This window comes from Osmia bicornis, chromosome 5 (assembly GCF_907164935.1).
Source record: "Osmia bicornis bicornis chromosome 5, iOsmBic2.1, whole genome shotgun sequence".
Lineage (NCBI taxonomy): Eukaryota > Metazoa > Arthropoda > Insecta > Hymenoptera > Megachilidae > Osmia > Osmia bicornis.
The window spans coordinates 5,744,062-5,769,962 of NC_060220.1; the positions used below are offsets into that span (position 1 = coordinate 5,744,062).

The 25,901-nt window shown below is 46.4% G+C and overlaps 1 protein-coding gene across 4 annotated transcripts in view; it reads left to right on the plus strand.

Moving 5' to 3' along the window:
* The window catches only part of LOC114877922 (myocardin-related transcription factor A), a 169,577-nt gene that overhangs the window by 74,451 nt on the left and 69,225 nt on the right, over positions 1 to 25,901 (plus strand). For 2 of the 4 annotated variants that reach the window (XM_029191089.2, XM_029191092.2), the window contains exon 3: positions 3,575 to 3,626. The exons of the other annotated variants lie outside the window; for them this stretch is intronic. In XM_029191089.2, coding sequence (XP_029046922.2) covers positions 3,575 to 3,626 — 52 coding nt within the window. The remainder of the gene's footprint in view (positions 1 to 3,574; positions 3,627 to 25,901) is intronic. 4 annotated transcript variants of the gene reach the window in all.

The window sequence follows — 25,901 nt, forward strand, 5'->3', positions numbered from 1 at the left end:
AACACTGAGAGCAGGAACTAGTACGCGCGAGTTCTGAAAAGTTAACGGCAATCGAGAGAAGAAACGAGTTCCACGAGATGTAATGGACGCGATGAGAATCGATCGAAAGCAGAAAGAGCCCGAATATCGATGGCGATTCGGTTTTGTCGCGCGACGCGTGACGAACGAGTATCGGACCACAGGTTGGCACACATTCCTGGCCACCGTGGCTGATCGTTATCGGACGCGAAACGTTGCAGTAGCCCGGAAGAGAGGTCGGTTGCACTCGGTGGGAAGGTCGAGAGAAACGAGTTTCTATATCGACGATGGACAGAAGCGTATTTTCGAGGCGTTCTGGCCGCCGGCGACGAACGATCGGTACGAGGATCGCTTACGAATCGTCGCGTCGGTTCCTGAGACGGTGGCGAGTTGGAGCCGCGTGTTCTCCAGCGAGGGGAACTCGTTTGTTAGTTTTTGCCCGGCTACCCAACCACGGACAACGATCACCGCTCGCTGCGCTCGGCGATCATCGATTTTTATAATTTTCCATGCCGGTTCGGCTCTTAGGACGACATTGATCTCGCGTATCCACTCCGCTCGTTGCGAAAAGAATTTTGCTATTTGAAAATTTCTCTCGTCCAAACTCTATCATTATCTATTCCTTCCGTGTTCTTCGTTAACCAATCAAACGCGGCCGGTGATATACCGCACGAGGCCCTTATTATACGCTAATTAGAGAGAATTCTCGCTTCTCGAGAAGATCCAACGATCGATCCACTGATGATCACCTTTCCTCGGCTGATCGTGCCGTTGCCTCCGCTGCGGCACTCTTCTGTCATCGGCTGACCTTTCGTAGCCTTTTGCCCCTCACGTTGCTGTCACGACGAGGTCGAATACGAGCTGTTGCTATCGACGCGTCGCGACGTTCGTAATTACGCTCGGCGATTTTTCTTCGAGGAAGTTACAGGTGATTTCAAAACACGCGCGATATTGTCGTCGTTGCTCGATACTGTACATCGATGCAGAAGCTCGACTCGAGCGACGATGTTGGCTCGTTACGTTAATTCGAGGCTGGGTGTAATTTCTGTAAGGCGACGTGATCGTGTAAGAACGCGTTCCCATCGAGCGTCGTATTACGCAGATTTTACGTCCGATAAATTATGCAAATCGCGCCGGTGGAAATTGGAAATTCGAGCGTGCAAATTTGATTCGCGACGGAAATTCGCCGCGACTGCCGTCCCCAGCCTCGATGTATCCCTCTAATTACGCGAATTCACGTAACGGGTTTGACCGCGAATCCGTGCCGCCTTTTTGTTCGATCGCGCCGATCTTTCGGCTGTCCCTCGAAGGTAGATTCAACGGGCAGGATGCATCCTGCCGTCTCGCGAGATCTACTCGGGGCGACGGTTAATTACAATTGGCAAGCGTGGTACTCGGTCGCCCTGGCAATTAGTCATGCTCGACAATGGCATTACGGAGCGGTTGGAGGATGATCGATAGCGGTGCCATCGGTGGATGCGTGCGAGACTCGCTAGTAGATTGCTCTTCCGCCGTAATAATCCTTCCTTCTGCGAAAAGAAACGGTGATTAATATTATCGCGTTCATATTGCCCTCGCGCGGCTGAACCAACGCGAGATACAGGATCCATTATCCCTGAGCCGCGATGCTTCTGCACCCTTCGATTCTCGCCACTCGTTACAATTCTTCGTACTTGCATTCTGGAAATCTTAGATGAACCACCGATGATTTTTTCACGACTTCTTGAACCTTGCAGTTCTAAAGAAGGAAAGTGATCCAAACGTTGGGTCGGTCCGCTTTCTCCCGGATTACGCGACCGCCGCCTCGCATCCTTGCGAGACAGAACAAAAGGACGAACGGTCGCGAGCAAGCGGTGGCAGTAAGGGAGCAGTAAGCGGAGCAAAGTGGACGATAAAAGCGTAGCCCGAATGAGCGTTCGGCGATCATTTAGGTCAGGCGGCTCGTGATGCCGAGAAAGAAAGTTAGCCAGCCGATCGTCGAGATCGCGAACCCGGTGGACCGGCTTCGTTCGAGCTGTTTTGCCAACTTGCGCAGCCTTGTAATCCGGAGTTTTATATTCTGGCCTCTTCGCAATAAAAATCCCCCTCGCCGCTCGGTATTTCAGCTTCTGTGCAAACAAATCCACCTTTGCTTAGACCATCGCTATCCTTTTATTCCTTCCACTTTTTACACGAAATTTCATCCCCTATCAAAAAAATTGGCTACACGTGTTATTGGGGCTTGGGTGCTCTTTGGAGATTCTCCATAAGTGTATAAAAATGAAATGGTCGAAAACGGAATAAAAAATGGGTCAACCGGCGTGTATCGTCCTGACGAACAAGTCACTCTCACGAACTGTCTCCGAGGCACCTTGGACGGGTCCTCGGTTGCGCGATAGGTGGGTCAGCCTCGGCCAGTGTTCTTCGCCTCGGTGAGTCATTGCTGGGCCCCGCGGCATTGCGGGCTGGCGCCAGCGTTACGCAACACTACTCAAGGCACCCTCGTGTCCCAGCAAGCTGAAGACGTTGCTGTCTCGTGACCAGAGCCACTTGCCTTCCCGTTACGGCTATGATTTATTTCGCTATTTTTCTACGCTCGAAATGGTAGAAAGTCCAACGGAATAGTCAAAGTACAGGTATCACGAATAGTCGGATATTTACAGTGAATCAAAGTGACAAGCATTAAACAATTTTACGGTCGTCATTAAAGCGACTATAAACGTCTAAAAAGCAATGTCTATGTAAAGCTTAGAGGTGCACAGCGAAACGTTAGTTCTATGTTGAATATCCAGACAGGAATAGCTGTGAGCAGCTATGAAGCGCCACGAAGGACTGAATTTTGCAAGGTTTTTTTTTTCTCTTGGCTGACAACGGAAGAGTTAGCACGTGCGGGGCTCGCTTTCATAGGCGCGCAATTACGGCAAACACGCTGCTTTTACGCGTAAAGGATCGCGCCATGCGGTTCGTTCAGCTGGGAAAGATAGTGATTTGCAGGCTCGCCGAACGAACGATGCCCTGGTAATAGAGGCTAAGATTACGAACAAGTTGTTTGGCTTCTCTGAAAGATCGATAGCCATCGACGCATAATACCGTGCTTCGATGCTATTGTACTTTAAGCTCGTGATCGTCGCCCGTCTAGGAAAAATCCTTCCTCTTTCACCCGCCATCTTGTAAGGAAACTCACGGTTTCGTAACGAGAACCTACGATCTTCTCCCTTTCCACAGCTGAATATTGTCCGAACGTATTTGTTAATCTAGTATTCCAGCGAAACGCTAAAAATATCGACAGAAACGATGATACCGAAGAATTTGTGATGGGTAAAAAATACCATGGTTCTCCGGGGAGTCTCGGAACCGATTCGAACGTTGTGAAACGTTACGATCTAACATTTTACGATCGAACTCCCCCAAAGTCTGATAATATCCCCGGGAATAAATCTTGGTGACAGGGTTTAAAGAGCCTTTGCACACGTGCATACGCGAGTTTCAGCTCTCACGCCTCCACTTAGGGCTCGTGAGATTTCCAGAGTGTGTTGTGTACCGGATTCATGAAAGTTTGCTTTCCTTTTTGTTTCAGGTAAGGCAGTTCTTCCTTTGCGCCGTTCCCTTTGTCACGCGGTTCGTCTGTGGTAATGTATTGAAAGTGTGCTGATACTCGACAATTTTTTTATTAATTAAGAAAAGAAGATTAAATTGTTGATTTAGGGGTTAAGGTCCTTGCATTCATTCCCAAAGCGTTTATCAGAATTTCAAGGCTCGCATTCGCGACCACCCAAGGGTTCGAAAGTTGCAGGTGGTAATCGTCCGGCTAAATATGCGCCTCACGTTTCCCGAAGCATCGCCATTCATCGCCGCGTAAATACGGACGTTTCGGTGGGACTGGTTGCATCAAAGTGTACCGGTGCGAGCGGAGAGTATGGGGTTGGAACGAGCCGGAACTTCTACGATATTTACCGCCTCGCGATTCCGACTGTCGTGTAATGACCGTTGATTAAGGGACCTTTTTCTCTTTCGTCGTATTTAGTTGATTAACACGTTTCTGATGATTTGATTTCTTCAGAATTTATTTTCTAATTTGAATGTGAGAAACATTTATCCAGCTGTAAATTTCAGTCTCTCGCACCTAATAATTTCACAGGAAGGACTTATTTTCCCCGTAAAAACCCGACGAAATATATCATTTGCCCTGGGTTGATTATAATGATCACTCGCGATCGGTTGATAAAGATGATTGTGGACCACTGGCTACCGTTCCGCCTGTACCTGTAATTTGAATAAAACATATTCGTCGTCCCGTTCGCATCGTAGCCCGCGGCTTTTCTACAGCCACTGATTAATTCACAGCTCATTCAATACACGCCAGTTTATCGGTAAACGCGTCAATTTACAACGTCGTTGCTCGAATGGTTTGCCCTTCCGGCCGAAAGTAGCGATGCCCACCCAGGCAATCGCAGCATCCAGATTCTGAACTAACTCGCCGACAGTCGGTTCGTGTACCATTCACGAAATTATTGACATTATGCTGGTAAACAGCAGTTCAATGTATAAAAGAAGCTATCGAAGCTGGGAACTTTACTTTTTAAATTCGCGAAAAGGTGAAATAGAAATTTTTCATCCGCCCGTAGAGTCGGCGACGCACGGTAGTTGGAACCGTGGTTCTTTATCTCAGCTACGAGTGGCAAAAACTAATGAACCTACTAATAATTTGCATCCATCCGAGGGAAAAACAAATAGTTTCCTCGGCGCAGGCCGTGTTATACACGAATTGCCGTAATTTTCCAAGTGTGTTATACAGGGATTACCTGTTCTACCAGTCGCGTAATCTACTTGAAAATACACAAATTGTCGAGGAATAATCTAGCAAGAAGAATCATCCTGTTCATAGCGGTCGTGTATCGATTCAACGGTCGCTAACGAGCGGGAAGCATCCTGTTTGCGGCGCGGCTTCTTCGGGTTCGATAACGTACAGCGTGTCGGGCGTATCGTGGAACGAGCCTAGGCGTCTCGGAGAATAATCGTTATCGGCGCGCCGCCCTCGCTCCGTGAGAACCGAGCCAGATAAACTAATGACGAATCCGTGCAACCGCGTGTAAAAGTGGCCGAGAATCGGACTTTCTTCTGCTCGCCGAGCTCCCGGTTGATACGATAAACGAATGATGCATCGCGGTTTGGATCCATGGATCCCGAAGCGGCCACCGATCCGCGTACAGATCGCTCGCCTCCGCCTCGCGTTTGAGAAACGCTTGTACGTGGGTGGACCGACGGACGTGGATTGATTGCTTACCTTACGACTACACGTTCCCGGTTGATATAGAAATTTCTGGGCTGCTTTCAATCTAGCCTTTCGTTGTTTGCTTTACCTTTAATTTAATATCGTTTTTCGATCAATCATTTAGCTGGAAATCTGTGTTAACGATTTGTTCACAGAGAACGTTGTTCAGGCTTTTGATAAGGATTTAATTTTTCTTTTTCTTTCTTTTTAAAGTTTTGTAAGTATGACTATACTGTGACTTTAATTCTCATTAAGAAATTCGATCAAGTCGAGCAGTATGTACTCGGTGCAGTGCGGTGCATCACGTGAAACCGTCGATGAAGAAGGGCAAAGGGTCCGGTTCGTCCGCGAGCGGCAAAATAAGAACAGAAACAAGGCCCCCAGGGTGGCGATCAGGGACTATAGGTGCCCGGAGATGCTCATAAATCTTGTCCTAACGCTCGGTTTATTACTTGTAATCAAGCAACCATGAATTCTGCTGAAATCACCTACGTTATATAGTCAGCCACGCTGCTGCCTTCTACTTATCCTCCCTTTGCGATGCATCAACCCTTGGCTTAAGAGTTCGCTACTGGCCCCGGTATCCTCCTCTATCCTTCGTTTTTCCACCTTTCAAAGCTTTACCCCTCGGTTACGTTACCTTCTTTTCCTTTCGTTCGACTGCGAGCAAATCGCTCAGGGGGATCCAGGTAACGAGTTCTTGGCGATTGAATAAATTTGTCGGGAATTACCACCGTGAAATAATACCGTTATTAGAGGGGAACACGGTCTATTATTATTTCTTCGATCCTTTCGACCGATTCGTAGCCTTGTTCGTGTACTTTCGATGATTCTGATGATTGAATTACATTACAGTCGACTCTCGTTGTATCGCCGCGATAGGAGCGGAAAATTGTTCAAACTTCCAAGCTCTTATTTAGAAAGGGAAAAGGAAAATAGAAGCCTGCAATTCCATTCTGGCCACCTGATATTTTATAGAAATTTCTATTTGGCAAACTTATTTGTATGTTTCGCTTCTGTGAAACATGCAGTAAATTTACAAGTGTGTATAAGACTAAAAGTATCGCGGTGTAAAATCGCTTCATCTGAAAAGATGAAATCTCCTCCCATCGTATCGCCCGGGCGCATAGGATGTAAAAGGAAAGTAGAAACAAGCCACGCGAATGACCATTCACGTCTCAGGTGAGGCAAATTAATTCCGATTAGCGTAGCTCGCTCGTATCGATCTCGATCTCCGCTCCAGATACCGCGACCAGTTTACGTAACACCGGTATTCAATATTCCTCCCTCCCCCTTCCGCCCCGTTTGCTCAATAAATAACGCGGTTAACCGGACGTTCTCCGATGATCTTCAAACGTACCGACTTGTTTTTTCGTCTAATCGCCGTTTCCCTCGGCCGGGCGTCCATTATCGACGCTTTAGCGTGCTTAATAGCCGCAACAGGCAACCGGTGAGACGGGAAGCATAATTCTAGCCATTCATTAGTAACAGTGATTTTTCAGTGAAAGGTAAGACTTGTAGGGAGAGAGTGTACCTTTCGAATGAACTTGTCTTCCCTCTAATTATATGGGGTGCCGATCGGAGGCGTGTAAAAAAGAGACTGTTATGTAAACAGGCTGCTAATGAAACATGGAATAGAAAAGAAAAAGAAACATTGAAATAGTTTATTAAACGATCGAGAGGAACATTGAATAGGTGGAAGGTGTTGCAGTTTGTATAAATTGTTTGATACATATACTGGTGTAGCTTGTTAAAATGTTTCTCACGCGTCATCTTATACGAGATACGATCGTCGTTTTCCACCGGACAGGAATTCCTACGGGGTTAACGTCGTCGATGGGGATATAAACAATGCCCATTCCCCGTGGTTTTTATCGTCGACTTCTATACCGGCTGCTTTGCGACCGGTGAAATAAAACCGAGTAACGGGAGCACCTCCCGCGGAGTTTTGGAAATCGGACGAGCAGGGCCGAGTTTTTTCGCGGTACGCCGTCGACGGGGCCCGCTGAGCTTCGATGGTCATTACCTTTACGATCAATCACACCGCTCATTATCTTTTAAGAGCAGCGTTACGCGGTGCTCGTTACTCGTTACTGCGGATCCCTTGTTGTTCGCAAGCTCCGAAAGCGCCCTTCGCAACTTACCATTACACGCGAACGACGCAACTTCTTCGTTACTTTGTAATTTTCCTTCGTTCTTATCAACTGGTATACGGTGGTTCGAAGAATACGATCGTTGGAAAAACTGAGAAACCATTGACGGCCATCTCGGTCACTGCTAAACTAATTGTAAGACTTAATGTGATCAAAGGAAGAAATGGAAAAACATTGGAAAGCCACGTTTTGTCATTCTGAACACATGTTTCTATCTGTCTCCATCGACACACATTTTCGCGCCGTTTATTCCGCTTATCACAGATCGTATCTATCGTCGGCACCAGGACACCTGTCCGACCAACGCGACGAAACGTTTCACCTGTCACGCGCAATCAAGCGTAGAAACGAATCTGACAAAGAGAAAGAGAGATAGAGAAGAGAGGGCAAAGCGCCACCCAAAATCATCGGTGGTGTTGGTGAAACCGCGGTTACTCGTAAATCACCGAAAACACGCGTGTTGGGGATCGCTTTCAGCCGCGATAGAGTCACAATTAGTGGCTGTCCGTGATCAATTAATAACAGCCTCGAAGCGGCAAAAGGTTGAGCACGGTCTCCTCTCTTGGCACTCGACGAGCTGTCGCTCATCGTATCCGCTAATTAATCCGTGCACACTCTCGCGACGATTAATCACACCTCGGTAATTCGTTTATCCGTCGATCGCGTCCTGTTATTACGTGTCGCTGAGCAAACTCGAAGGATGAGTCTTAGTTTTTCTTTAGAATCGGTGAAGAAATTTCATTCGATTTGGTAACATGGCTCATAAAAGTCTCGCTAATTTTTATGAAAGTCAATCAGACGGTGATATCGTAGAAAAATTTTCTCATTTCCGTCTATAAAGTCAGAGGAAAATGAATGATCTCAGACAATTATTACCGAACGAAAGATACGACATAATGGGTCAGTAAAAGACGAGTCACGAGACAACCTACGATTACTTCTAACGAACGCTTCTAAGCGTTTCTCTAAGGAAGAGACGATAGAAAGTGAGAAACACTATAATTATCGTGACCGTTCGATTTCGATCGTGCTTAAGATACCCTTGACTCGATCATTCAATCGCCGAGTCTTTTCGAATACTTGCTTTCATTAGGTGTTGTTCAATCGGACAATGTACAGTTAACTCCTCGATTTCGATCCTCCTTTGAAAAGATAATAAAATCCTATAGGAGTGAAAGTTTTTTGGAATTCAAAGAATCTTTTGCTCCTCAGAAAATTCGGATACCTAAACACCCTCGGTTAACACCTTCCAATCTAATTAACGCTTCGAAATCTGTGGGGAGCTGTCTGTTAATTCGCGGGCACATAATCCGTGGCTCGCGCGAGTAATTGAAAGCGTGTCGCGCACTGGAGCGTATAATGAGAGGGCGAATGGGAAATAATGGTGGACGGAGGATGGAATCACGGTACCGTGGCGCGTGATGTCCGCGAGTCACGAGCTGGCATTTCCGCAGCGGTTCCGCAGACGTGACGCGTTCTCTTCCACCTTCTCTTACGTCTCTCTCTCGCTCGCTGCTTTTTCTTCCATCTTCGTCGCGCGACCAAGAAGACCGGCCACGTGATATTCGGCATTGGAAATGCATGTCGCGAAACGTTCTCTGCAGGCGACTCACGCTCCATCGGCGACGATTTATAAACGTTAATGGGTTAATATCGCCGGTTCCTGGCGGATCGCGAGCCAACGGAACGTCCGATCACGTAGCAGCGGATCGGTGACGAAAAAAGGTGCAGATTGATGAGCGCAAACGAATAATCTATGGCTTCATATTCATCCAGGAGGTCCCCGTCAACGAATCAGGGGCGTCGTCCAGCCTCCTCGTTTTATATCACGGTCGTTTGGTTACTCTGCCATCGGGCAAAACACGAATTCTTGCGCCGACCCGCCATGTTTAAAAGATCACCGCGTTGCGTTACGCTGTCTCGAGAGTGCCCTTTGCCGGACTTTAATCAGGGATCGCCGCGAATTAATGCCCTTGATTATTACTATTCACGATTTATTATGGTTACGGTGGAGGAGAGCCCGTATCGCCATATTTCTTCCAGGAGACAAAGAATCTTGAACGGTACACCCAAGTTTCACCCCTCGTTTGATCGACTTCTTCTTCTTTTTTTTTTAATTTTTTTTTTTACAATATCCTTCGAATGTTAAGAGTTCAAGTGCGCAGATAGGGGAACGCGACAAGAGAGTCACAGTTGGTTGGAATCGCGGCGAGATCGGTTCTCGGAAGCGGCAACGGTCGATCGGTGTCGCGGTGAAGTTATCGCAGCGCGAGAAATCCTAGGATCGGAAAAAGGGCGCGAAAAAGCCGTGGGAAAGTATCCGCGCGTAATCCGGATGAGCGGGTGCTCGTACGGGGCGAGTGGAGCGCGGAGTCACGTGGAGGATGGAGGCAAGAAGGGAATCGCGACCGGTGGTCGAGACCGAGAGGACAGGAATCTTGATACTTTGCTCGAGCTGGTGCGTAGCTACGCGCCTCGACAAGCGGATCGATAGGATCGATGTTGGTAGAAACGAATCGTGGACGCAACACGAGCCGACCGGGATTGATGGATCTGCGTCCGGCTTTTCGTGTGCGCATTGTTCGCAACGTCGTCGGGGATCATCTTGGCTTCGAATAGAGAACGCGTCCGAAAGGGTGGACGAGAAAAACCGTGGAACGTGACCGGTCGAATTTTATGGCTGTCATATTTATGGCATGCGAGCTAAACGGACTTGCTATTAGAAAAACTCACCGGTGGAGGAATTAATAAGTACACACGTCAGTGACGAAATTCGTTTTGTCGCGGCAACCCGATTAGGTTGACTTTGATTTGTTTCAGAAGCTATCGAATATAAACTCCGAATTGATTCGAGTCTCAAGTATCTGACAACTTAAAAATTGTTGATTCTTTTGTTAGTAACGAAAGTTGGAATTTGGATGTTTTAAAGACAAAATGGATGGACAGTGTTTACGAGTTGCAAGAAAGAAGGGAAAGGTAACGGTGAGGAGTGTTCGGGACGAGTGTGCACGCACGATCGACAGATCGAAGATAAACGCTCGATCCGACAGGAACATCTCCTCGTTTGCGCCGATCACGTCGGACAAACGCGACCGGGAGAACGCAGGAGTTTCTCGGTTGCGTGTAATCCCTTCGGACGAGCCACCTTAAGGACTGTCGTCGAATCAAATTCCAAATCGACCTACCATCATTTCATTTATTTTTCTTAAAAAATGTTTAAAGTTCATATTTGCGGTTGAAAAGTTCATCTTGCCCTAGCGTTTGTCCCAGGTTTAGGGCATAGGCCAGATCGCAAGAGGGATCGATTGATCGATGGCTTCGTGTAGTTATAACACGCGACTACTCAGACCCGATCCTTAACTTGTTAGCCGCGATTGCCGACCTGTGATTAAGGTAACGGTAGTCATCAATTCGGCCGCGTGATCGTTAGCCTGTCAGTTGACGACCGACATTTAAGAGGTGGCCGCCGTGAAATCGGTCGACGTAATTTGCCACCGTGCGACGGTTGCCAGACGCGTAAACGACCTCCACAGTTTACTCCAATAATATTTTATCGATTTCCTCTCGTTGATTAAAAAATAATAAAAGAGTTTGATACAATGTACAAATTTGATATCTTTGAAAATCCAAGGATTTGGTTATTTTATTTGTATTTTCTTAATCAAAGCAACTTAGAAGTCTCCAATTATCCTCTCTCTCTTATCTGCTAACCAGAATCCTCCTTAAAGAAGAACGCTTATCGCCTGCTAACGAGTCGCTAACGAGATTCAATTTCACCTATTTTTTCTACCTTTCCTCCTTGCAATTTGTTCACACCTGTTCTTTTTCTAACAAGTTGTCTCGTTGTTAATCGAGAATACATCCCCAGGAAATTATGAGAAATTTCCAAAAGCCGCGATCATCGCGGGTTTCGTGTAAAAACGAGCAATGGGAGCTTAAAAAAATAATCGACGTTTCTTAACGTGGTCGCGATGCAAGTTGCTCTCGAAACCTAATTACGCCGCGCAACAGGCCGTCGTTAATATTCAATTAATCATCGACTGGGCGTTACGCATTTTCTTGATAATTATCGAGCAGCGCCGATAATCGTTTCATCGATTCACCTTCGCGATTAGCCGATCGACGGCATGCGAGATTTCTGTCGCGGACAGTTGCTTCCGTGGATGCACGTCAAACGTTTTTTTTTTTAACCCGGGAATTTTATTAATCGTTCAAATTGATTTTCAATAAAGACTGGCGATAAATCCTCTTACAAATATATTATAACATGCGAGTTGCCCTATGGGCGCCGAATTGCCCGGGCTCGATGTAAACTCGCGACGCGAGTATCCATTCTTACGATCTTGAAGCGCGACTTGATCGATTATTCATCGACAAGGAATATCGGGTTCGTGACTCGAAGCTATTAATCATCGATCGCGATTAATAGCGATTTGCGGAAGTCCGAACAATATGTGGAAGTAGAGTGACGTCACAGGGGTGATTAAGATAGCACCCTTCGACGATTTAAATTGAGCCTTTTCAGCGACTGCTTCGAATCGGCCGCGGACACGGTTCATTATAATCCATCACGGTCGACGTAAATAAAATTTATACACCAGCCTCGGAGAGGTAAAAATCTCTTCGATGACCTGGATAGATTGTATCCTTTCGTGTTCAATATGTTTTCGGCTTAAAGTGTTTCTCCTTGATTACGAAACAAAAAAGCAATGATTACTAAGCATTAACGCTTTCGATGCGTTTTTTTTTCTATCGATCCAGAAGTGGATAATATTTTGTAGAAGTTCAATGGGTTCTCGAAGACTGCAACTTTGACCAAAGACAGGGCGTGTTTTGAAACGAACACCCAAGCTAGGAGAACGATCGGGTTTAGATGTCACCTCATAACGAGCGAGTTTGCAACAAGCCTGAAGGAATTTCCTTGCAACATTGCTTAAGCTTCCTCCACAACGGTGACTCGATAATTCGACGAACCGGCTTGATTGACGGCTGCGAGAGTAATTCGACTTGTTAATTGGTGAATCTTAATGGGGGCGTTGCGCAAAAATTTTCTGCCCGTCATCCTGGAATTTTGGAGAGTCGAGTTTGAACGCAACCCGTGAGAAACATTGTCATATGATAAATGAAATTTTTAATTAAGAGTCAATGGATAAGATAGAAGAATTTTCTTTCTTAGGATAGAGAAACACATTCGTGTTGATTAGGCAATGCAATCAAGTTCTCAGAATTTCTTAAACCCTTCACGTGAATCAATAATTAATTCAGGGAACTTGATATTCAAGCCGAATACCGGTAGAGCCTTTCCTATTCGGAAATATCTGTTCGTGTTTGTAGTCCACGATCTCCCTTTCCAATTAGGATCTAATTAACCGGCGTTAGCTGTTCGTTACGATGCGTTAATTAGCTTAGGACGCGTGCGTAGGAATTAGATATCGTAGGATTCGAGAGTAGGTGTGAATCACGCTTGATACGACGCTTTGCTGCAACGTCCCGGCCACGATTTTGTCCGCTGACGCTCATAGATTAAGACGAGATGGAAGGAACGGTTATGTCTTATGACAAATGTAATCTTCATCGTGACAGCTCAATCTATAAGCCGGCCTTGTCCTCAAGAATAAACATTGATACTCGCCTCTCTTCGAGCCGTCCGATTCCTCTGATTGGCTCCTATCTAAGTGGGCTATCCACCTCGGTGTTTCATTTCAATTTGTCACTTCCACCGTGGACGTTGAGTCTTCTCTTCGTGAACATCTTTCTCTTTCATCTCGCGTTTCACCTTTACTCGTTCGTCAACTTCCTTCGTTACGAGGCTGACCTCTTTAACCCTTTGCCAGTCTCGGCGTTCAGTTTCACTCTGATGCATTGATTTGTTATAAAGCTCGAGGAATCACTGTCGATTTAGCATAAACGTTGACAGGAGCGTATCGAATATGAATAATAAGAGATCCGATAGAGGAAGGCGGTGCCGATCGTTACGATCGAAGCAAAAAGTACCCCGTCACTTGTCACGCGAGATGAGTTCATCGATGAAGATAACAAAGGTTAAGCCCGTAAGTGGTGAATGGCTGTACCGTGTGAAACAATTTAAGTCAGACAGCCTGCTACTACTTACGCTCGGGAACGAGAAGGTCGTTTGATCTGACGTACGACGTTTGTTTCCTCTGTTTATGTATGTCGAATAAAAAAGTGGGTCCTTTTAGAAAATTTCCGACCAAAATTTTTAGGTATCTGCACACCCCTGATGGATTGTACGAACAAATTTTGATCGAGTTTCTGTAGAGAATAAAAATCAAAGTTAAATCATAAAACAAAGTGAACCGGATAATTTGCAACGCTCATCAACAATGCATTAACACGCGAGGAGAACGTGATCCTATAATCGCAGCGAGCATCGCGATGGTACCGTTAAGCGAAGAAGAGGCGCGAATGAATTGTCCCGATCAACATTAACCCTTTTCTTTCGGGAGATACCACACCCGACTCGTTCGTCGTCAAATTATATATTCGCGATTGCGTCGACACGGTTTTTTCCCCGTTTCACGACCTTAATTATCGGATCATCTCATAAATAATCCGAGACCAGTGGATCGGTGGTCGAAAGTCCACCTTCCAATTCATCACTTTTCTGTAGTAAATGAATTTTCATTGGCTGCACTTTGCAAGATGAATTTTCTCTTTATCTATTTAATAACCCTTCTTTCGCAAGAGGGAAGTAATTTTTCCATGGACCGGCGATGCCTTTCTCCGGAGGCGGTTGTTAAAAGCGAAGAGCGAAGGGCGCAACGAGCTAATTATGCGTCGTATGCGAAGGAAGATTTATCGCGTTTGCATTTTCCATGGTGCCCGGTGGTTCACCTACGTGTACCAGCTTCCTCCCTTCCCTCACGGGGGCGTAGGTGTACCCTGACGACTTAATATCACGATTCATGGAAGCTCTTTTTCTCCCTGCCAACTACGATAAATCCATGCTCGCGGCTGAATCTTCTTAACGACGTTGAGAATTTTCTCCTCGTTTGAAAGTCTAGCTAAACATTCATTGTTACTTAAGTATCGCAATTGGATGAGTTCATGGAAATTTTCTTCGATCAACGTAGGGGTATACTCTGTCCAACGTAAGAATAACCTCAGTTTTCGATCGATCTGCACATCCCCCACTATCACTTATCGATCCGGCGCATACGATTAGTCGCGACCTTATCCCTACCGGTCTCCTACTGATAACGATATCGGTGCATAAGGAATTAATTGTCACCACGTATGAAAAAAGAAAAGTGGCAGCCTCCTGCCAACCAATCCATGCGCGAAACGAGGTTATTCTTACGTTAGGCAGAGTTTAGATTGATCAATTTTGGCTCTAAGCCATCACTAGAGAAAGTTGAATGAAAACAAAATATAAGAAATCAGTTGGTGGATGAAACTATCAAGAGGCTGTACCATAACATTGGTAAAGATTCAAGAAAATATCGCGGCAAAATAAACAATCTCTCCCACGCCAAGATCACCGATCGATGCTAATGAAGGAGCACTCGGTGCTGGTTTCTCCACCATTACGATCTCCGTTTTACGAACGTCGCTTTCTTTCTTTCTTTTTCGAAGCAGCGGCTTGCGTGCGCCACAGAGGTTCGCTCGAACGCGTGCGAGACCGGAAAGTTGGATTTTCGACGATGAACGTGGGCGTCGGGTAATGGTGCGACGATTATTAATGGGCCTAGGGAAATGTCTCTTTTCGTGCGCCACGAAAGCTTTCGTGTCTCGGTTCGCAGACTTTCTCGAGTATTTAATTTGTTGCGGGAGGAGATACTTGGAAATCGATACGAAGCGAAGTCAATTCAGAATTTTTATTATAATATATCATGCCTGTGTTCATAATTGAACTCGCGTTTAAGCTAATCGATCCTCGAGCGTTCTCCGCAACATGTCTCGACCGTGAGAAATCGCTCGAGGATTCTCGCGCTTCCCTGTCGTACATTCTGTAGATATTTCGCGAACGATCCTCGTGATTCTCGAATTCTTCGCTATATTTTTCCCGCTCTTCAGGCATCTTTGCTATTCCGCTTGATATTACGTTCTTACCAGAAGCTGCTTCACTGAACGAAGTGAGTACTTTGTCCAACAGTCAGCTCGATTCCTGCGTCTGCGATCCATTTATATAGTCGGAATAAAGAAATTCGATCTCTCTTCAGAATCTTCTTCACTTTACTTTCGATGCTTGGATTCGTTTAGTTCGATTTAACAATCCACATTCCGAACGTTCGTTTACAGAATTTTCTGCAGGTATTCAATTCAGATCGCTATTTCGCAAAGCTACCGAAACAAGTTAGCCCAGCGTCGGAACATCTCGTTGCCCATGTACATTTTAATATAATTTGAGTCGGAGCCGGAGCATAATCGGGACAGGGATAAGACGCATGCCTTTTCATTGTATCGTACCCGTAGGAATCTGGCTGAAGGGAGGGGAAAGAAGAAGGGCTCCTTTGTGAAAGCAGCCTCAAGAAATCAGGATTGATATAGAGCTGCGGTAGGTTCGCTCGTAACTTTGTCCCGCGGTACCAGAGACGCGGCCTCGATCCATTAATCAGCCTCGTACGAGGCCTGAACCCTGGGTGATTAGCAGGCGTGAACACCGACTCACCATGGATATATACGCGCCATTGGTCGCCATTGTCGACCACCGTGGACGTTCCGCGTCGTCGATTGAGACGTCCGTCTTCTTCGTCCGTTCGAAAATCTCAACCACGAGCCCTGACTTTTTCTTCTACTCTTTGTTGTCCGCCCTTCGCCCATTTCTCATCCCTTCGCATTTTCGCTAAGAGGGTACGAGTCGGAATCAAATCAGGCTTCCAAAGGAAAAATGGCGATATGTTTTCCCCTTCGTAGGTTTCCTTGGGGATCCATAGACCTCCCCTTCTCAGATTTTCATCCCTTCTGGTAAATGGCCCAAGAATTTCTCTATGATGCTATTTTCTCTGAAGAAACCTAATTTGACCGCGAGTATACGATACCGTTATGTTTTCGTTAGCCTAATAGAACTTTGCTCTTCCTCATCCTGATGAATTATGAATTTAAAAAGAAACTTGGGGCTAATGAGGTTCGTTTACCGAATCGATCAAAATCCGTACGTCTGAAGCGCCGAAAACGAAGGAGGCTGGCAATATGAGAAGCAATTACTTAAGCATCATTTTTACGGACAGACGGCCGCAATTACGCCGGAAGGTATCTCGATTTCTGACGTTCAGTCAGGAAACGATTTATTTCCCCCCTTACGGTACCCGTGGGCCGGCGCTCTTCAAAATAAGCAGCTAATTGTACGACGATTTAGCCGGGGAAACCACCCAGTGCGAGCGAAACGTTCCCCTGTCTCGTGGGTGTAACTTACGAGGTAATCAACGTGCTTGTAAATTAAGAGACGGCGGTAAAGCTTCTCCTAAGCTTCTTCCCGCTCTCCTGAGTTCTCGACAATTTTCACGCGGATTTTTCATCAACACCTTAACGCGCAGTAAACGCGTGTAATTTCTAAACGATCCGATGTAAAAGTTTAGGGAGAAAGTTACACTGCGTTATTCCCACGAGAATTATTAATGACAATCTGGTGATTAACCTTAGAAAATAATCTATCGTTCAGAGCCGACGCACCTCCACTCGTTATTCTGTCAGAAACACTAAAGGATCCCATAACTCAGAACGCAGCGGTGGAATGGTTTCACAGAAGAGGAAGAAGAAGGCAGTAGCCGGTGTATCAAGGATGGTTCGATGCGAACAGCTCTAGAACGAAGTGGATCGGTAGAGGCAGGGAATTCGGTAGTTAGAGCCTGGTGAACGCGTTCATTTTCTCCATTGCGATTGCACGGTTGCCAATGATAAACGACGAAAGCAGTAAAAGAAGCGTAGCCGGGTATACAGGAATAATTTGCTACCGGCTCGCGGCTCGCGTTGCCACGTCCTTTTCATTAAACTTCCGAAACGCCGCTAATATTCCCAATTATTATCTTGTATTCCCGCGGGATAATTGAGCGGCGTAGCGGAGTACGAGAAATGGTCGGACAGGGCTACCGGCAGCGAGAAACGACGCGAAGAGAAAAAGGAAGAGAAAGGAAGACAGGAACCGGCAAGCCGCGGCGCCGTGGCGCGAGATGATGAAGAGCCCTACGACGATTCGCTAATAACCTGCTATCAGTGCTGTAAAACGCTTTTTGCTTCTCGCCCGATACACAACCCGAGAGAGGGATATTCGCGAATGCGATTTCCGCGCATTCCAGCACCGACGTGGCAATTACACGGAAACACGCACGGTCGCCAGAGTAAAGCGCTGATCGAGTTTCGAGTAATCAGTATACCCGGCCTTGTCCACGGAAAAAATAACCCGATCGCGTCGATTTTCTTAATGATCCGCGACGGGGTAAGCAGCCCCGTTCTCAGGACTTTTCCGATGATAAACCTGAACCAGCCATCGGAATCTTCTTTTACAGTAGCGTTCTTCTATTTCTGATCGAACGGATTTCAGACCTAGTATCTTTCGTTCTCACATAAATCTCTGGGTATCGGGCTAATCTGTGTCACAATTCAATCTAATGGCGCTCCAAATCAGGGATCGGATCGAACAGGTTGCGCGGTTTAAAGGAGCTGATTACAGAAGTTCCGAGATAAAGCTCGAGATCCTATTTCTGGGATAAGGATTAAATTGAACGGGTCATATGGAGATAAAGTTGTCTTGAAATAAAGTTGATAAACTTTGAGATAAACGGTAGATAACTCGGTTGAATAAATAATCCAAGGGGGGTTGTGAATTTTCTTAACTCGCGGATTTCAGAATCTTCGTAATACTAAAGTGACCAATAAACTTCGTCACTGATCAATTTTATAGCGTCCCAAATCACAAGGATGTTTCAACGCGTTGATAAGACAAACTTCGAGATAAACATGAAGCAGTGTAGAAGATAGGTAAACCGGAGGTGCCTTTAGACCCAGTTTCTCACGATTTCAGGTGGATAAACAAGGTGTTACGTGACAAGAATGCGACGCGTTATCGCCGAAACGACGCTATTGGTCTCTTTGTGAGCGTCTTTGAGGGGAATTAGGTGCGATCAACATCGGTGTCGTTATCGATTCACCGAGTATCCTGGACAGAGGTTAGCAGCTTGTAATTGGAATCATTGATATCTAGATAGCCGGCGTTCGCGTTGGGAATTATTTAAATTAAAATGTAAATTGGATCATCGGCCGCTACCGGTTATTGCTTCCAGTACTTTCTGACGATGTACATTCGTGATTCAGCCGACTAACTGTTACCTTCACGGAAGGTTTCAGTCGAGATCTCGAGGCTGATTAAGAAATTGAAAGGTGAATCAAATGGAGGATCAAAATGGAACTGGAAGAATGGTTAATGCTGACGAATGTCCCAGATTTGTTAAGATCCACCCGTTAGATGGTCGTGTTGCACAGGATGGGTCTCTACGGGGGTGGCATGTGTGCTGTTGACCCGTCGTGGACCGGTTCGGGTCACTCCTTTTTTCCCTTCTTCATCGAGACCTTTTTTCGTCCCTTCTTCTTCAAGCACCTTGGATATAACCGGGTATGACGTCACGCGAGGAGGCGTGATAACTTATACAGCGGTGCGTGTGTGGGCCCACGCGTGGCACAGCTGTGTACCCGTCAGCCACCACGAACAATTTTCCTCGATTCGGATCTTCGATGATCGGAGGAAGGAGATCGATGATCAGGGTACCGTTAACGGGAAATCATTTTTCACTTAAGAAGGACCGAGTGCATCGTTGCATTTTCTAATCTCCGAATGCACCCCTGCGCTTTGCCTCATCCCGGGTCTCTTTCCTCGGCGTTCCGTTTCAATAAAGAATTTCTTTTCGAAGATGAGCAGGGAATGCGATCCCAGGCGAGCAGCCTTACATCCTCGAGAAGGTTAATTAAAGCGAACTCGACGGATGAGCGAAATAGAAAGGGGCAAAAACTTCGCTGACTCGCGGTCGATATGAAAGCGAACGGGCGGAGAAAAAGTTCGTTAAATAATCGATATCGATGCGAATCCTGGAAGCGCGAGGAATGAAATTGCTAATGTTATATCCCCGAGGATTGATCCTGGCCTGCTCGCGGTCCCCGTAAGAACTGGCTAATTAATAATTCCAGCGTATCCAGTCGGTGTTGTTTCGTCGTTAAAATCGAACGTGACGGTTCTTTCAGCGCCTTGTTTCCGCGAATCGAAACGGCTCGTCTAGATACTCGAAAGAATCGGCCAGCCGCGAAAGAAAGGAAATCGTTCTCTATTCGGGCCTCCCTTGGGGATAGAAGAAAGTTAGGAATGCACAGGGAACGGGTAGATACGGTTCCCTGGAAACGAGAATTCGATCAAACTCCTCCGCTCGTTTCGTCCTTTTTCTCGAATTACGATAATACCCCTCTAATTGGCACGATTTGGGATCCTCACCTCGTCAATTAGAGAGGGAAGGATCCTATGACCACCGTCTCAAAATGTTCAGACATTCTCTGTTTCTGAAACTCGGAAGATCGATAGAGATTTCGAATCTACGGCTAGAAAAAATTTCCACGGATATGAGCGTCGGTAGCGGGCTATTAGCGAGTCGCGGCAAGGCTGTTCGTCATCTCACGGTTGGCTAGCCGTGGCCAGGCATAAGCTTGCTTTACCGACACGCGACCCACACGCGTACAGCACTCTCCGTCTCTCTTCATCCTCTTTTCCTTCCCTTTTCTCCCTACCTACCATTCCGTCCCGTACTTTTCTCCGACTGTTCCCTCCTGCTGCCGGAGGTGTACCAAGCTGAGCTAGCAAGGGGACAAGACGGAAATAAGATACGACACAGCTGATACGCCTTCGTTCCGTCGATTACGCGCTAGGTGTATGCCAGAGATTGCCGATGATGTCATTTCCAACTATAAACCGCCGCCAAGTGCAACAGCACACCGGCCCCCGCCGCTTTATACGTCCGCGATTTTATGGAGGATAAACGGGCAGGATGATAAGGCAGCACGATATTGGCGATTATCGCTTTTCGACTTGCAGTGTCCCTTTTTTTTTTTTCATAAAGATACACCCGTAGGTCGTCGACGAGCCGTCTTTGCTCTGCTCGTATTTTTCTCCGCTACCATCTTCGTACGCCTGGATCCTGGCTACGTGGGAATTATTTATTTTTACGACGCGATAAATACGCGCTTTGGACACGATGGAGTAACGACGAGTTCGAGATTCTCTTTGTTCAGAAAACTGGCTGTTTCAGGAAACTTTTGCAATATGTTTCGTATATTCATTCGAATGAAAAACGTCACGCTGGGCGCTGGTTCGTTCGTTAACTCCTCGACCTGTATATAGCGTTGTCCCATATTCGAGAACGTAGATGCTCGCGCGTAATTGACTTTTATATTCGAGCCCGGATAAAATCGACACTCGGCTCGCCGTGTATCGCCGTATTGTAACGTGTCAAGTTGCATTGCGAGGCCAGTTTTATTGGCAAGTCGAACCTGACCAACGGATAGTTCCATTGGGCTGGGTCTCGCGATAAGTACACCGGGGAAATAAATTGAAACACATGGTGGCGTTAGACAGAACGAAAGACGTGCATATTGTAATCTCGATGTTGCCGCAAGTCTGGCTGGTTGAGTTAGATCGGCTTGTACTTCGTGATACTAGATGAAATAGGCGAAAGGATTTATTATTATACAATTTCCGAGTCTTTCGAAACCATATAAAATATATAGAAGAATCTATAAATGACATCGCGGTAGGGGAGATTTCAATAAACGAAACGTTTCTCAATTATTTCCTCGCGTTTCGCCAGCTGAATGCCGCCCACGTTGTCTGTCAGCGACTCCTCATCGGCGTACGTTGTTGCGCGAACGTTGCACGCGACGGTATCGATAAGTATCAATTTTTCCGGCAGTCGAGATTATTAATATCCCGGAGGCAGCGCGCGCAGTCAGCATTCCCAACGACATTTCTCACGAATCGAACCGGCGAACGAAAAATGCTCGCTATCGAACGTTAGAAATTTATACCGAGGGCCCTTGTCCGATAAAACAAGGAATTCGAAGGAACGATGAAGTGAAGGGAGGTTTGTCCGAGCGGAGCGAGCTGCGCCCGCGACATCAATCATCCTGGCTGTGCCGAGCAAGACTTTCACCGGCTGTTACGACGCGACGTCCACGTAGCTGCACGAAAGCCCCTCGCTGCTGTTCCACCGTTGCGTATCTGCGACTTTGCGAACACTTCGAGACACGATATCAGAGGTGCACGGGTACCCGAACCATAGCAATCGGGGACCAGTTCGGAAAAAGTGAAAGAAACGAAAGCCCCCGCATAAAGAAAAGTTCGCCGTATTCGAAACGGGACTACCCGGTCTCCGTTATAATTCTCGGAGTGCAACTCGGTGTAAAGTAACTCGTTGCCACATTGTGCAGTCGATTTGCAAGCCGATTCTCCGAGTTGCACATCGACGATTAACGAGTTGAAATCTCTCTGTCCGGTGAAATCTTGCGAAGTTCGGCAGAAGTCGAAATCGCTCGCGTGGCGGGCAGTGTAAAAAGGAAGAAATCGTCGGGTTCAATTATCCTGCGCGAAGTGGGCTCGTAAAATCGAACGAGCCTCGAGAAATAATTCAGCATTCTCGAGGAGGCGAAAATCGAGAGGATATCTGTGCTCGATGCAAAGGACACGAGTTACGCTTTGCTCGGACCCGGTAGCCTCGAGACGGATCGATTCGCATTCTTTCGACAACGTTCCGCCCACGAACGATCGCGATCCACCTGGAAGAAAACGAACCGAGCTCGCACTGGTATAAGATCAACTGTTCGACGATGATTCAGGCAAATCGATCGACCGCGGACTCTCTTTCGTCAGCTACATAATGTTCCGCCCACGGTCGATCGTCCGCGAGATCTCGAGGAAAAAAATAGAGAAACGTACGATGAGGAGGGAGCTGACATAGCATCGGTAGCATCGATCGTTGCTACACGATTTTGGTTAATAACGATCCTTCAACAGAGATACCGTTGATGATGTACGAGCTTGATTCCTTTAGGCGAAGTAAGTTTCTTCATCGTTTACCCTTTTCTTCCCTAATAGCCGCTATCTCTTCATTCACATCTAACACATCGGCCGTGAATCTCTGAGCTAATCTGAAAACAATTTGTTCTCGATATCATATTTCATAATATAACTTCAAGTTTACCTTGTCGCGGACAAGTGGGCTGAACACTTAACTTCTGTCTTCGAACACCCAACGCGTCCCACCCACGATCACCCAGTATAAGATGATGATCCAGGAGAGGAATGAACGGACGCATCGCACGGTGGAAAGATGGTGAAGAAACTAGGGAGCTGTTGAAAAATAGCATTGATCCAGTGCAATATTTCTTCGGGCGGACTTTATTGAGGGTAGCGAGGGGGGTTGAAAGGAGGGAAGGGAAGTATTGAATTCATCGGTACGCATTGTCGACAAGATATACGAAGCTGGGGGTTACGGGTTAAGTGGAGGCTGGTACCTCCGGTAAATAAGTCTCCCTGTGCGGCTGTTACTCGTGTAGATGTGTGTTGTCTTGGCCCTTACGTGTCTGGAAAGTGCACGCTGCCGGCCGCATAGAGCCAGAGCCACGCTTTCACGGGGCAATTTATAATCGTACCGGGTTCAATGGGACCCGTGTGGGACGGCCGAGAACAAAGGGACACCCTGTGGAAGCTAGGTGGTTGGGTTATTCCACGACCAGCGCGCCACCTCCGCGCGGTCCGCGCTTAATGGATGATTAGTCGCTTCGAGGATCCTCTGCTTCCTGAGACACGGCAAATGAGAAGAGAAAGAAAGGCCCTAATGTGATTTTACTGTGAATCAAAGGAGAATCAACGGTGCTTAGTTTGATATTTCTTGCATAAAGTTCGCGGATTACGGGCGGCTGAAACGCAGCTTCCCACGAATAATGCGAACAATTTCGTTTGCTCTATCGAGTCGATCGAAGTCGTGATTCAAAGCATGCTCTGCGGCGAGTACCTTCGAAATAATCGTGCTAGACTGGTGGATGGTGAACGCAGAGGGTGAGGCTGGTGACTGTACGGGAAGGAAACAGAAGAAAGGGCAACAACGAGATGAAGGAGGTAGAGGCTCACAATAGCCATGCTTTGCCGCTCATTAGAGGCGAGGTCGTAGGTCAGCTGGAACCGGCGCTTTGTGCTCTTCGTTCCTGTAACTTACGTACAAACAATGTCCACGCACGAGGATCCCCTTTTCTGCTTGTACGCGAACGAACCGCACCGCTGGCTGTGTTCGATCCTTTGTCCAAAAGTCAGCGGCGTTAATGAAGGAACTTTTTATTGAGCGAGTTGCATCGTGGGCGTAGCCGTGCGCCGCCCAAATGGAGAGCAAAGCATGCGACTAACAAGTTCACTTCCGGGTACGTAATCCACGATGATTCACGGTATATTGAACTTTCCTAAGGATTCGATCCTCATTTTCCTTCACGGTTACCTATAAACTTATTCAAGTAAGCATTATTACATGTTATGGAAAACTCCACCATCCTACAGATATTGGGAAATAGCCGATTCCTTTTTCCTAACTCTTTTATAACACATCGGCTAAATTAGGGTTTGGGGACGCCTGCGAATATTCCAGACAGTTTTGTTTTGTTAGACATTAACCGAGACCATTCTTATATTAATACATAGTTTCTTTCCACCGTTTCTTTAAATATAATTATTTATACGAGTCTTTTATTTCACATAAACCTTCAACAAAACAAAATGGTGGACGAGAAATCAAATGGCATTTCCATGCATTACACCTACGCCACTTTTTCGGACGTAAATATTCGAACCTTGTACAGAGGAAACGCATTCTATCCTGTGAAATTTTTCGAAACATTGCCAAGTAGTAACTGGACTGCATCGCTACATAAGATACAATGTTGTATTGTATGTATGAACTATGATAAATCTGCTAAGGAACAGTCAGCGAGTTGGCAGAGGAGGTTGCTTTTAGTCGTCACAAAAGCGCGTTATAATTAGATAAAGCTTTAAATCGTGGCAGTGCAAACAACGAAACTGTCTCGACTATGCGAATAAGCGTGAAAATAACGCGTGTAATCGATGCACGTGTACAGATGCATCGCGTCTCACCGAGATGAAAGAAACGAGAGAAGAAGGCGAAGGGAGAGCATGTTGGGTCCCAACTGGGTCGATCTCGATCCTCTATAATCCAGCAATGCCGCCGACAAATGGAGTGCTAAATAATCTCTCGACGAGAGTGGAAAAAGGAGCAATCGAACCGATCGAGTCCCGGAGCAAAGCGTCGCTCGGGTAATAAGTCATCGGAGAGGATCGAAGATGATCCCGGGACACGTATCTTCGACAAGATCCGGTTCCCCCTGGAGGCAATTTTTGGAAATTACCACGATTAATTCTGGAAATTGCGAGCATTTTCTCCTTGAATCACGCCGATCGACTACATCGAACGGCTGGAAACACCTCTGTCGCATCGATTTCGATGGAATATTTTATTCATCGATGATCGGTGGCAATAAAAGTGATCGATTTAATTAATGATCGGTTGAGGAGCATTAAGTAGCTCGGTTTAAAACGCAGATGCAATCTATCGTTGTGGGGTTTGTAATTAGATCTCTCGATGTGCATTACAGAATTTCAATATTCTAATCGCTCTCAAATTAGCAGCTGAAATTCTTAATTTAATACAAAGCTTCAGAGTTATTCCCGGTTTGATAGAGAGAAAAAAAGCGAAAGCTTCGAGGGGGGTAGGTGCCTTTGAACCTGCTGGTTACCTGTTCCCTCGAACCAGAACGGAATCTAATCAAATCTCAAAAGGAACTAATCGATATCGTAAAGCAATACTGATCGATTCACGCTAAGTACCCCGTGTACAAAGCGGAACGTACACGTGCACAGGTAAAAGCCGAAGTCGTAAACGTTCCCGTATGTGTAGAGAAGAGCACGTGCGTGTACGCCCTTGCATTCGACTCTCCGTGAGTCACTCTCTCGTCAGGGCCTGCACTGGTAGCCGCGAAAAACTGCACGCTGCACTTCGGGAATGTCGTTGGCATGTACAGGGTGTTCCCCTTTGCTGCCGTCTGGCTGGCCGACAAGAACGACGACGGTTCGCATCGGGATTTCGCTTCCCCTTTTCTTCTCTCCTTTTTTCCCCGACCATCTCGTTCCTTTCGGAGAACCGCCGTGCCGAGAACTCTTCCTGATATCGATGCGCTCGTTCGCGGACCGTTGCACCGGGGAAACCTCCTCCTTCGAGGAAAAGTCGTTCCTTCTTTCTCGTTTCTTTACGCTGATATTATCTTCGATAAAGAGAAACTTTGAGTTACGCAGCGGGGATAAATGATCAACGATGTCGATATTAATAAAAGCACTTTATTTTCTAAGAATTTACAAAGAGTTATCATCGTGTCTACTTTCGTTCTGAAAGTATTTAACAAGGATCTAGTCTGAAACAAGTCACCCGGTA